General features: G+C 46.4%; 1 protein-coding gene across 2 annotated transcripts; it reads left to right on the top strand.

The window, feature by feature from the left end:
• The first annotated feature begins 1,546 nt into the window (after positions 1–1,546).
• DEGS1 (delta 4-desaturase, sphingolipid 1) lies at positions 1,547–11,953 on the top strand. 2 transcript variants are annotated; one of them, XM_003275068.4, is made up of 3 exons: positions 1,547–1,786; positions 8,170–8,912; positions 10,847–11,953. In XM_003275068.4, the coding sequence occupies exons 1-3, from the start codon at positions 1,705–1,707 to the stop codon at positions 10,991–10,993; spliced, it is 972 nt and encodes a 323-aa protein (XP_003275116.1). In that variant the 5' UTR covers positions 1,547–1,704; the 3' UTR covers positions 10,994–11,953. The 2 variants fall into 2 exon arrangements, with proteins under 2 accessions (XP_003275116.1, XP_030668679.1); XM_030812819.1 differs by lacking the exon at positions 1,547–1,786 and adding an exon at positions 2,074–2,150 and having other exon boundaries at positions 10,847–11,943.
• Positions 11,954–12,268: the final 315 nt, after the last annotated feature.

Raw genomic sequence — 12,268 nt, 5'->3', positions numbered from 1 at the left:
AGGTTTCTCTTCTTTTTTTTCCTTGAGTTTCATTTATTAGAGAACCCAGACATTGGCCTATATAGAGTCTCCCAGAGTTGGATCTTGCTAGTTTCACCCCATGGCCTAGTTTAACACATTCCTCTGTCCTTTCTATTTTCTTTTTTTTTTTTTTTCTTAAGAGGGAGTCTCTGTCTGTCCCCCAGGCTGGAGTGCAGTGGCTCCATCTCAGCTCACTGCAAGCTCTGCCTCCCACGTTCGAGCGATTCCCCTGCCTCAGCCTCCTGAATAGCTGGGATTACAGGCGCCTGCCACCACACTCAGCTAATTTTTATATTTTTAGTAGAGACGGGGTTTCACCATCCTGATCAGGCTGGTCTCGAACTCCCATCCTCAGGTGATGGACCCGCCTCGGCCTCCCAGAGTGCAGGGATTACAGGCGTGAGCCACGTACCCGGCCAAATGTCCTCTCTATTTTCTATAAATTAGCAGTCAGATCTAGGGGCTCGATCAGATTTGTGTGTGTGTGCCGTGTGTGCGTGCACAGCATGTTCTTTGATTAGGAGTCACACCCGCTTTGGTGATCTTCTTTTTGTAATCTTTAAGTTGCTCTTTGATGTAGACGTGGTAACTAATGTTGAAACAAAATTAGTTTCAAAACCTTTCTTTCAAGAAGAGGTTGTGGTTGATTACTTCTGCGACAGATAGATGCAAGGTTGAGCAATCATCTCTTAACAGAAGTGGTCGGCCGGGCGCGGTGGCTCACGCCTGCAATCCCAGCACTTTGGGAGGCCGAGGCGGGCGGATCACGAGGTCAGGAGATCGAGACCATCCTGGCTAACACGGTGAAACCCCGTCTCTACTAAAAATACAAAAAATTAGCCGGGCGTGGTGGCGGGCGCCTGTAATCCCAGCTACTCGGGAGGCTGAGGCAGGAGAATGGCGTGAACCCGGGAGGCGGAGCTTGCAGTGAGCCGAGATCGCGCCACTGCACTCCAGCCTGGGGGACAGAGAAAGACTCCATCTCAAAAAAAAAAACAACAACAACAAAAAAAAACAGAAGTGGTCACACTAGAATAATTCCAGCACAACAACAAATCTCATATCATCTCCCCCTCTTAATAATGGTGTTTTCTTTTTATTTGATTAGCTTTTAATAGTCACGCACTCTGCATTTTTTCCCTGAGGTATTATTTCCAGAAGGCAGCGAAATATGACTCAATGGCTAATTTGCTTTCTAAAAATTAAACAAAACTTAAGCCAGCTGCCATTTAAGAAGGGCTCCGGCGCCTCCAGACTCGGTGTGACCGCAGCCATGCCCGGTGCTCCGCTCGCGGAGGCGTTAAGGCGGCAGGTTTATCTCACTTGAGACCTTTCCTTCCTTTTTCATCTTCTCCGGGCTCCGGCGCAGCAGGCCGCAGGGGCGGGGACTCGCAAGAACGCGGCATCCTGAATGGTGGCCGAGTCACCGAAGCTAAGAACCCCGCGTCCCAGAATCGCTGAGAGCCGGCCCCGCACGGGGGCCTGGGAGAGCCACGCGCCCTCCACCCAGCGAGGCGGGCGGGCCGGGAGGGGCGGGGCCTCAGGACTCCGCCCACGCCTCAGTCCCCGCGCTCCGCCACAGCCGGCCGACACCACACGAGCCGGGGAGCTGCCGCCGCCACCTCTGAGCAAGCCGGCCGGGAGCGAGAGTCGACAGCTAGTCTGCAAGCCACCGCCGCCACCATGGGGAGCCGCGTCTCGCGGGAAGACTTCGAGTGGGTCTACACCGACCAGCCCCACGCCGACCGGCGCCGGGAGATCCTGGGTGAGGGCCAGCGGGCGCCCCGTTATGTGCGTGCGTGGCCTCCCGGCGCCGGGGCGCGCTCTCCCCTCGCGGGCCCTGCGTGGCCGTGGGCGCCGGAGGCCCGTTAGCAGCCTGCTCCCCGTAGCGTCCCGCCGCCGCTCGGGCCGCCAGCCCGCGGGTCAGCGCGGGAGAGGCTGGGCGAGGCGCGGGGGGAGGGACGGGTCCTCGGGGCCGCGCAGCTCCGACCCTTCCGCGAAGAGGCGCAGGCGCGTCCCCGAGCGCGGGAGTCCCCGCCAGGCCCACGCCGGCCGGTTGGGGCGAAGGGTGTACCCGGCTGCGCCAGCCTTGGGTAGATCTTCTCGCTGGAAGATTCCTGTGCTCTCAGGTGGGCGCCCTTTCCTCTCCCTCCTCCCTCTCCTCCGGAGCGGGCCGAGGTGACCGGGTGCTGGCGCTGGGGCTGCCCGAGTGCTAGGCAGGGTGTGGTTCTGGGCATCCCGGGGCCTACCAGCGAGCCCTGCTCAGGGTGTCGGGCGCCGGCCGGCAGTACTGGCGGGGGCTGCCGCAGTCCCGGCCTTGGGCCCGTTTGGGGGGCCGGCGCCCCTCCCTATGCCCCCCGGGGCTTTTCGGACTTGATGGGCCCCGGTCGGTTCACGCCGCTTGTCCCATTGATCCTCACGACAAGTCTGGGACGTAAGAACGGCGGATTCGTAGACATTTTTCATCCATTACGGTTTTGTGGATGAAAAGACTGAAAATGGAAGACTTGCCAAATAAGGAAAATATGTGGCGTGGCCTGCTGGTACCCTGACAGCTAATTGAGAGGCCTTAACTCTCCAGAGGATTCGGGCCTTCTGTGTTACATAGAGAATGCACATCTCTCCCAGGCTACTTCTAATATGCTAGGGATTGCGTGGAATGCTTTACAAACATTACCCAATTTCATCCTCTTGGTAATTCTACTAGGTTGGTATTATCGCTGTTTTAAAAAATGAAATAAGAACGGGTGACTAAATGCGAGAGGGATTCTAATGCGCATTCGGTTGCCTCTTCCAGAGCATGTGTTTGTTTTTTGTTTTTTGAGACTGAGTCTCACTCTGTTGCTCAGGCTGGAATGCAGTGGCGCGATCTCCACTCGCTGCAACCTCTGTCTCCTGGGTTCAAGCGATTCTTCTGTCTCAGCCTCCTGAGTAGCTGGGATTACAGGTGCCCACCACCACGCCTGGCTAATTTTTGTATTTTTTTTTGTTAGAGACGGGGTTTCACCATGTTGGCCAGGCTTGTCCCGAACTCCTGACCTTAGGTGATCCGCCCGCCTTGGCCTCCCAAAGTCTTGAGATTACAGGCGTGAACCACCGTGCCCCGCCAGAGCAGGAGCTTTTTAACCCCTGCTGTGTCTTCAAAAATTGAGGAAACGGGGACCGGTCATGGTAGCTCAGGCCTGTAATCCCAGCACTTCGGGAGGCCGAGGCGGTAGGATCACTTCAGCCCAGGAGTTCGAGACCATCCTGAGCAACAGTGAGACCCCCCCCGTTTACACACACACACACACACACACACACACAATTTTTTTAAATTGAGGAAACAGATGGTGAGTTGAACATGAGAAATTATTCCTTATATACAGTATTTCCTTAGTTTTTCTTCTCAACATTCAATTGCCCAGTGAAAAGAAAAAGCAAGTAGCTGGGACCACAAGCGCACACTACCATGCCCGGTTGATTTTTCTATTTTTTGTAGAGATGGGTTTCTCTGTGTTACCTAGGCTGGTCTTGAACTCCTGGGCTCAAGCAATCCGTCCGCTTTGGCCTCCCAAAGTGCTGGGATTTTAAAGGCGTAAGCCACTGCACCCGGTAACTGGGTTCTTGAATTCCCTTCCTCCTGTTCTTCCTCCCCTACACTCCGTGAGACAGGGTCTTGCTCTGTTGCCCAAGCTGGAGTGCAGTGGCTGTTCACAGGCATGATGATCACTGCAGCCTGGGTTCAAGTGATCCGCATACCTCAGCCTGCTGGTAGTAATTTGTTTGGCAAATCACTTACACATACTTGATATGAGATAGCATGATACTTTTTTGAGAGGAGCCTCACTCTGTCACCCAGGCTGGAATGCAGTGGCCCGATCTCGGCTCACTGCAACCTCTGCCTCCCGGGTTCAAGCACTTCTGCCTGCCCCAGTTTCCCGAGTAACTGGGATTACAGACGCCCGCCACCACGCCTGGCTAAGTTTTTCTATTTTTATTTTTAGTAGAGACAGGGTTTTGCCACATTGGCCAGGCTGGTCTCAGATGATCCGCCTGCCATGGCCTCCCAAAGTGCTGGGATTACAGGCATGAGCCACCCTGCCAGGCCACATATGATATATTTTATCAATGCCTTATCTACATGTTACATAGGAATAATCTAGTGTCCTACCTGTGTAAAAACCAACTCTGGAATACTGAAACTGAGCTATTTAATATTCTGAAAATCAGGATGGGTGTGGTGGCTTTTTTTTGCCTGTAATCCCAGCACTTTGAGAAGCTGAGGCAAGAAGATCGCTTGAGGCCAGTTCAGAACAGCCCATCTGCACAAAAAATTAAAAAATTAGCTAGGTGTGCACGCCTGTCCTGCTACTCAGAAGGCTGAGGCTAGAGGAACACTTGAACTCAGGAGTTCGAGGCCAACCTGGGCAACATGGCGAAACCCCATCTCTACAAAAAAAAAAAAAATTAAATTAGCGGGGCGTGGTGGCGTGTGCCTGTGGTCCCAGCTACACAGAAGGCTGAGGTGGGAGGATTGCTTGAGCTGGGGAGGTAGAGGCTGCAGTGAGCCATGATTGCCCCACTGCATTCCAGCATGGGCAACAGAGTGAGACTGTCTTAAAAAAAGAGAGATGAAGGAAGTAAGAAGGTGCTGATTGATACTTACCTCACACTGAGCCTTTTTTCCCCCACAAACTTATCACTGAACCATTTCACTGGGAAAGTAAAAGGACTACATATTTCTTGGCCGGGTGCGGTGGCTCACGCCTGTAATCCCAACACTTTGGGAGGCTGAGGCGGGCGGATCATGAGGTCAGGAGATAGAGACCATCCTGGCTAACACAGTGAAACCCCATCCCTACTAAAAATACAAAAAATTAGCTGGGCGTGGCGGCATGCACCTGTAGTCCCAACTACTCAGGAGGCTGAGGCAGGAGAATGGCGTGAACCCAGTAGGCGGAGCTTGCAGTGAGCTGAGATCACGCCACTGCACTCCAGCCTGGGCGACAGAGTGAGCCTCTGTCTCAAAAAAAAAAACAAAAGGACTACATATTTCTCAATGAAAATACAATGTTTTCCATGCAGGTGTAAATACTGACCCATGTTCTGTTTCAGGGTGGGAGATGGAATAACCTGTAGAAAGATAAGAATCTTTAGATTTGTTTAAATTATACACAAATGATAAGAGAGCGTTCTGAAAGTGTTGAGTTTTTTGGCAGGGGAGGGAAGGGGCCTGATAGAACAACCAACAATTGTACACTTTAAGTTAACATTTAGAGTTCGTATTAAAAGTTCATTTATAAGGCATCTGTTTGAAATTAGTGAGGATGAGCCGGGCTGGGTGGCTCATGGCTGTTAATCCCAGCCCTTGGGTGGCTGAGGCGGGCAGGTCACCTGAGGTTAGGAGTTCAAGACCAGTCTGGCCAACATGGTGAAACCCCGTCTCTACTAAAAATACAAAAATTAGCTGGGTGTGGTGGTGGCCACCTGTAATCCCAGCTACTGGGAAGGCTGAGGCAGGAGAATTGCTTGAACCCAGGAGGCAGAGGGTGCAGTGAGCCGAGATCTCACCATTACACTCCAGCCTGGGCAACAGAGCGAGACTCTGTCTCATAAAAAAAGAATAAATCACAAGAAATGCTTCCTTCACTGCTATACTTTCACATGATAGTTTTTTAATGTTTTATTTTTTGAGACAGAGTCTCACTCTGTTGCCCAGGCTGGAGTGCGGTGGTGTGATCATAAATTCTTGGGCTCAAGTGATGCTCCCGCTTCAGCGCCCTAAGTAGCTGGGACTACAGGCTTGTGCCACCTCACCTGGCTAATTTTTTTTATTTTTGGTAGAAATAGAATCTCTGTTTGCCCAGGCTGGTCTTGAACACCGGGCCTCAGGCAGTCTTCATGCCTCAGCCTCCCAAAGTGCTGGGATTAATGGTGTGAGCCACAGCACCTGGCCAATAGCTTTATTGAGATTATAATTCAACTATCATGATTTATTCATTTAAAGTGTACAGTTCAGTATTTTTTAGTATATTCACTGAGTTGTGCAGCTGTCACCACCATATAACTTCAGAACATTTCATCATCACAAAAAGAAACCCTGTACTCATTAGCAGTCCCTCATATCCCCTGCTTCTACCAAGGTAACCATTATCTACTTTGTGGCCTACAGATTTGCTTATTCTGGACATTTCATATACATGAAATCATAAAATACCTCATCTTTTATGATTGGCTTTCACTTAGCATAATATAAATTTTTTTTTTTTTTTTTTGAATCGGAGTCTCGCTCTTTCACCCAGGCTGGAGTGCAGTGGCGCGATCTCGGCTCACTGCAGGCTCCACCCCCTGGGGTTCACGCCATTCTCCTGCCTCAGCCTCCCACGTAGCTGGGACTACAGGCGCCCGCCACGTTGCCCGGCTAATTTTTTTTTTTTTTTGTATTTTTGGTAGAGACGGGGTTTCACCGTGTTAGCCAGGATGGTCTTGATCTCCTGACCTCGTGATCCGCCCGCCTCGGCCTCCCAAAGTGCTGGGATTACAGGCGTGAGCCACCGTGCCTGGCCAATATAAATTTTTTTAATTTTTAATTTTTTTTTTTTTTTTGTAGAGATAGGGTCCTGTTATGTTGCCCAGGCTGATCTTGAATTCCTGGGCTCAAGTGATCCTCCTGCCTTGGCCTCTCAGAGTGCTGGCATTATAGGTGTGAGCCACTGCATCCAGCCATTAGCATAATATTTTAGCTGGGCACAGTGGCATGCTCCTGTAGTCCCAGTTACTAGGGTGACTGAGGCAGGAGGATCACTGGAGTCCAGGAGTTTGAGGCTGTGGTGAGCTATGATGGCACCACTGTACTTCAGCCTGAGTGACAGAGGTAGACCCCATCTCTAAATATTTTAAGGTTCATTCATGTTGTAGCATGTGTCAGTGTATGATTCCTTGTAGCATGTGTCAATGTATGATTCCCTTTTGTGGCTGAATAATATTCCTTTGTATGGATATACCAGGTGTTTAACATTTTGAGGAACTGCTCTACAGTTTTCCAAAGCAGCTGCACCATTTTACCTTCCCACTAGCAAAGTATGAGGGTTCTAATTTCTCCACATCCTTGTTTTTACCTACCTTTTTTTATTATAGTCATCCTAGTGAGTGTGAAGTGGTATCTATGGTTTCAGTTTGCACTTTCCTAATGACTAACGATGTTGAGCATCTTTCATGTGTTTCTTGACTTTCCATATCTTTTGAAGAAAAGTCTGTTCAGATCCTTTGCCCATTTTTTAATTGGATTATTAGTTGTAAGAGTTCTTCATATATTCTGGATATAGGTCCCTTATGAGATACATGATTTGCAAACATAACCCCGCTTCTGTGGATTGTCTTTTCACTTTCTTGACAGTATCGTGTTTAACAGAAAAGTTTTTGACGCAGTCCGATTTCTGTTTTCTTTTGTCGCTTGTACTTGTTATAGTATCTAAGAAACCACAAAGGCCATGAAGATTTATTTCTATGTTTTCTTATCAGAGTTTTATAATTTTCTTATAAATTTGGGTCTGTGATCTGTGTTGAGTTCATTTTTGTGTATGGTGTAAGGTAGGGGTCTGAATCCATTCTTTTGCCTGTTGGTAACAAGTCAGTCTAGCACCATTTGTTGAAAGGACTGTTCTTTCCCTGATTATATTGGTAGCCTGTAGTATTGGTTTTTATATACTATTACAATTTTGGGAAAATTCAGTACAGAATTACTTGGAGCATGTTGATTTGTCTGAGAGAACTGTGAATATCAGTTTCATGATTTTAGGGTAACTACAAAATGTATATTCTATCCTTTGTCAGATGTGTTAATTTAATTGTTTTATATAAGGTAAGAATGCTGTACCTCTGTCTAAACACAGAAATAACACATTTTAATATAAAGGATGTGAAACTTCTAAACTTTGAGGCTAATTTTTCCTGTATAAATTCTCAAATTATTGTGACATGATATTTCATAACTTTGCTAGTAGAATCCTTCCTTTTGTTATTAAATATCCACTAAAGTCTCTAGTAAAGGGAATATGATTTACAGAACAAATTTAATGTGTTAGTTTAATTGGTGTTAATTTAATTATAATTGCTGAACTATTATGTACTTTTCTTAGTTCCTGTTTTTTTGTTTTTTCTTTACAGCAAAGTATCCAGAGATAAAGTCCTTGATGAAACCTGATCCCAATTTGATATGGATTATAATTATGATGGTTCTCACCCAGTTGGCTGCATTTTACATAGTAAAAGACTTGGACTGGAAATGGGTCATATTTGGGGCCTATGCGTTTGGCAGTTGCATTAACCACTCAATGACTCTGGCTATTCATGAGATTGCCCACAATGCTGCCTTTGGCAACTGCAAAGCAATGTGGAATCGCTGGTTTGGAATGTTTGCTAATCTTCCTATTGGGATTCCATATTCAATTTCCTTTAAGAGGTATCACATGGATCATCATCGGTACCTTGGAGCTGATGGCGTCGATGTAGATATTCCTACCGATTTTGAGGGCTGGTTCTTCTGTACCGCTTTCAGAAAGTTTATATGGGTTATTCTTCAGCCTCTTTTTTATGCCTTTCGACCTCTGTTCATCAACCCCAAACCAATTACTTATCTGGAAGTTATCAATACCATGGCCCAGGTCACTTTTGACATTTTAATTTATTACTTTTTGGGAATCAAATCCTTAGTCTACATGTTGGCAGCATCTTTACTTGGCCTGGGTTTGCACCCAATTTCTGGACATTTTATAGCTGAGCATTACATGTTCTTAAAGGGTCATGAAACTTACTCATATTATGGGCCTCTGAATTTACTTACCTTCAATGTGGGTTATCATAATGAACATCATGACTTCCCCAACATTCCTGGAAAAAGTCTTCCACTGGTAAGTAAAGGATTTGATACAGATTCTAATTTCGTTTTTTTGTTTGTTTTTTGAGACAATATCTCACTCAGTCACCCAGGCTGGCGGGCAGTGGCACAATCTCGGCTCACTGTAACCTCCACCTCCCAGGTTCAAGCGATTTTCATGCTTCAGTCTCCCAAGTAGTTGGAATTACAGGCACATGCTACCACGCCCAGCTAATTTTTGTATTTTTAGTAGAGATGGGGTTTCACCATGTTGGCCAGGCTAGTATTTTGTCAGTCCAAGCAGCTCATTAAAAAAAAAAAAAAAATAGCAAGAACAAAGGGTTCACTCTTGGGTCCTTAAGCTTAGTGGTTACACTTAGGATTTATTTTTAATTTTATTTTTTTAGAGACAGGGTCTTGCCCTGTCACCTAGTCTAGAGTGCAGTGGTGCGATAGCTCACTGCAGCCTCAACTCCTGGGTTCAAGCGATCCTCCCACTGCAGCCTCCTGAGTAGGCAGGATTATAGGCACGTGCTACCATGCCTGGCTAATTTTTTATTTTTTGTAGAGGCAGGGTCTTGCTGTGTTGGTCAGGCTGGTCTCAAACTCCTGGATTCAAGTGATCCTCCTGCCTCAGCCTCCCAAGTAGCTAGGACTACAGGCACATGCTATGACAGGCTATAATTTCTTTTAATCCTCCAAATGGTTTGTTAAAATTTTTAAAATTTTTAGCATTTTGGTAGAGATGGGGTTTCCTGGATGGGTGCAGTGGCTCACACCTGTAATCCCAGCACTTTGGGAGGCCTAGGTGTGTGGATCATCTGAGGTCAGGAGTTCAAGACCAGCCTGGCCAACATAGTGAAAGCCTGTCTCTACTAAAAATACAAAAAAATTAGCTGGGCATGGTGGCGGGCGCCTATAGTCCCAGCTACTCGGGAGGCTGAGGCAGGAGAATCGCTTGAACTTGGGCAGTGGAGGTTGCAGTGAGCCGAGATTGTGCCACTGCACTCCAGCCTGGGTGACAGAGTGAAACTCCATCTCAAAAAAAAAAGAGAGAGAGAGAGATGGGTTTCCCTGTGTTGCCCAGGCTGGTCTCTAATTCCTGGGCTCAAGTGATTCTCCTGCCTTCTAAAATGCTGGGATTATACATACGAGCCACTGTGCCCATCCAGATAGTTTTTTAACTTGAGATGTAAAGACATTTTTAACTTGAGATGGCAGAATTGCACACTTGGTAAGTGCTTAATTTTTTTTTTTTGAGATGGAGTCTCTCTCACCCAGGCTGGAGTGCAGTGGCACAATCTCGGCTCACTGCAACCTCCACCTCCAAGTTCAAACAGTTCTCCTGTCTCAGCCTCCTGAGTTGCTGGGACTACAGGCACACGCCACCATGTCTGGATAATTTTTTTATATTTTTAGTAGAGATGGGGTTTCACCATATTGGTCAGGCTGGTCTCGAACGCCTGACCTCAGGTGATCCACCTGCCTCGGCTTCCCAAAGTCCTGGGATTACAGGTGTGAGCCACCGCACCCAGCCAAGTGCTTAATTTCTATCTAATTAGCATGCCACAATTTATTAGTATTTGTAAGTTCCTGGATGGCAGGGATCAGATGTTGCCTTTATATTCTACGGTGTCATCCATGCAGTACATTCTTTAATAATATCCAGTTAATCTGATCGTATGTATTTGTTGTTAATTTTACAAATAAGCCAGATATTTAGTCCCTTGGAATGTGATGGGAGAGAGTCCTAGAGGGTCGAGTGTATTCAACTGCTGCTGAAATGTAGACTGCTTTTTGTTTAGAATTCCCTCAGCTGCTGCTGCTGCATTTTTTTTTTTTTTTTTTAAGAGGAGGGAGGCAGGTCTCATGGTTTCCCTTCTCAGTGTTTGTGTCAACCATTCATCAGTCATCTTTGAAAGAACCTAGTAACTCATTTTTAATCTTGCTGTGTTTTTTCCCTTCTAGGTGAGGAAAATAGCAGCTGAATACTATGACAACCTCCCTCACTACAATTCCTGGATAAAAGTACTATATGATTTTGTGATGGATGATACAATAAGTCCCTACTCAAGAATGAAGAGGCACCAAAAAGGAGAGATGGTGCTGGAGTAAATATCATTAGTGCCAAAGGGATTCCTCTCCAAAACTTTAGATGATAAAATGGAATTTTTGCATTATTAAACTTGAGACCAGTGATGCTTAGAAGCTCCCCTGGCACAATTTCAGAGTAAGAGCTCGGTGATATCAAGAAGTGAATCTGGCTCTTAAACAGTCAGCCTGACTCTGTACTGCTCAGCTTCACTCACAGGAAACTTGTGACTTGTGTATTATCGTCATTGAGGATATTTCACTCATGTCTGTCATTTTATAAGCATATCATTTAAAAAGCTTTTAAAAAGCTATTTCGCCAGGCACGGTGGCTCATGCCTGTAATCCCAGCACTTTGGGAGGCCAAGGTGGGTGGATCACCTGAGGTCAGGAGTTCGAGACCAGCCTGGCCAACATGGTGAAACCCCATCTCTACTAAAAATGCAAAAATTAGCCGGGCGTGGCGGCGCATGCCTGTAATCCCAGCTACATGGGAGGCTGAGGTGGGAGAATTGCTTGAACCCAGGAGGCGGTGGCAGAGGCTGCAGTGAGCCAAGATTGTGCCACTGTACTCCAGCCTGGGCAACAGAGCAAGACCCCATCTCAAAAATAAATAAATATATTTAAAAAATAAAAAGCTATTTCTAGTTTATTTCACTATAAAGTTTTGCTTTATTAAAAAGCTAATAAACAGCTATTAATCACAGTGTATTAGTATTTGTTACATTTTTGTATTTCACTATCTTTATAATATGGTAACCTGGGTACTGGGGGAACTTTAAAATTTCATCTCAAAAATAATTTTTAAAAAGCCTGAGGTATGATATAGCATAAAAGATGGAGATGAAAATATATTTCCCTGTAAGCTGAATTACTCATTTAAAAATTTTAACTTCTATATAGGACCCGAATTACACACTGCTGAATCCTGTACAGCCTTACTCATAAATAAAGTACTTACTGAATTTCCACCATTCAAATTCATTTTTCAGATGTGTTGACTCTCACTTAGAAACTGCTCAATTGATAAAGACTTACTTTCATGTTATTTCACTGCGGTGGGAACTGGCTGTGGTCTGATGGTAGATCATTGGTCTCAAGTAGCTGGTAGCATGGGCTGTTATGTCAGCAGTCTTGCTTACCTCAAATATGTCACTTGGATACGTTTAGTGTAATATGGTGAATTATTTTAAAAATACATCAGCAGCTGGGTGTGGTGGTTCACACCTGTAATTCCATACTTTGGAAAGCTGAGGCAGGAGGATCGCTTGAGACCAGGAGTTTGAGACCAGCCTGGGC

Source organism: Nomascus leucogenys, chromosome 5 (assembly GCF_006542625.1).
Source record: "Nomascus leucogenys isolate Asia chromosome 5, Asia_NLE_v1, whole genome shotgun sequence".
Lineage (NCBI taxonomy): Eukaryota > Metazoa > Chordata > Mammalia > Primates > Hylobatidae > Nomascus > Nomascus leucogenys.
The sequence above is the reverse complement of the archived record's forward strand: the minus strand, read 5'-3'. Positions and strand labels throughout refer to the sequence as shown.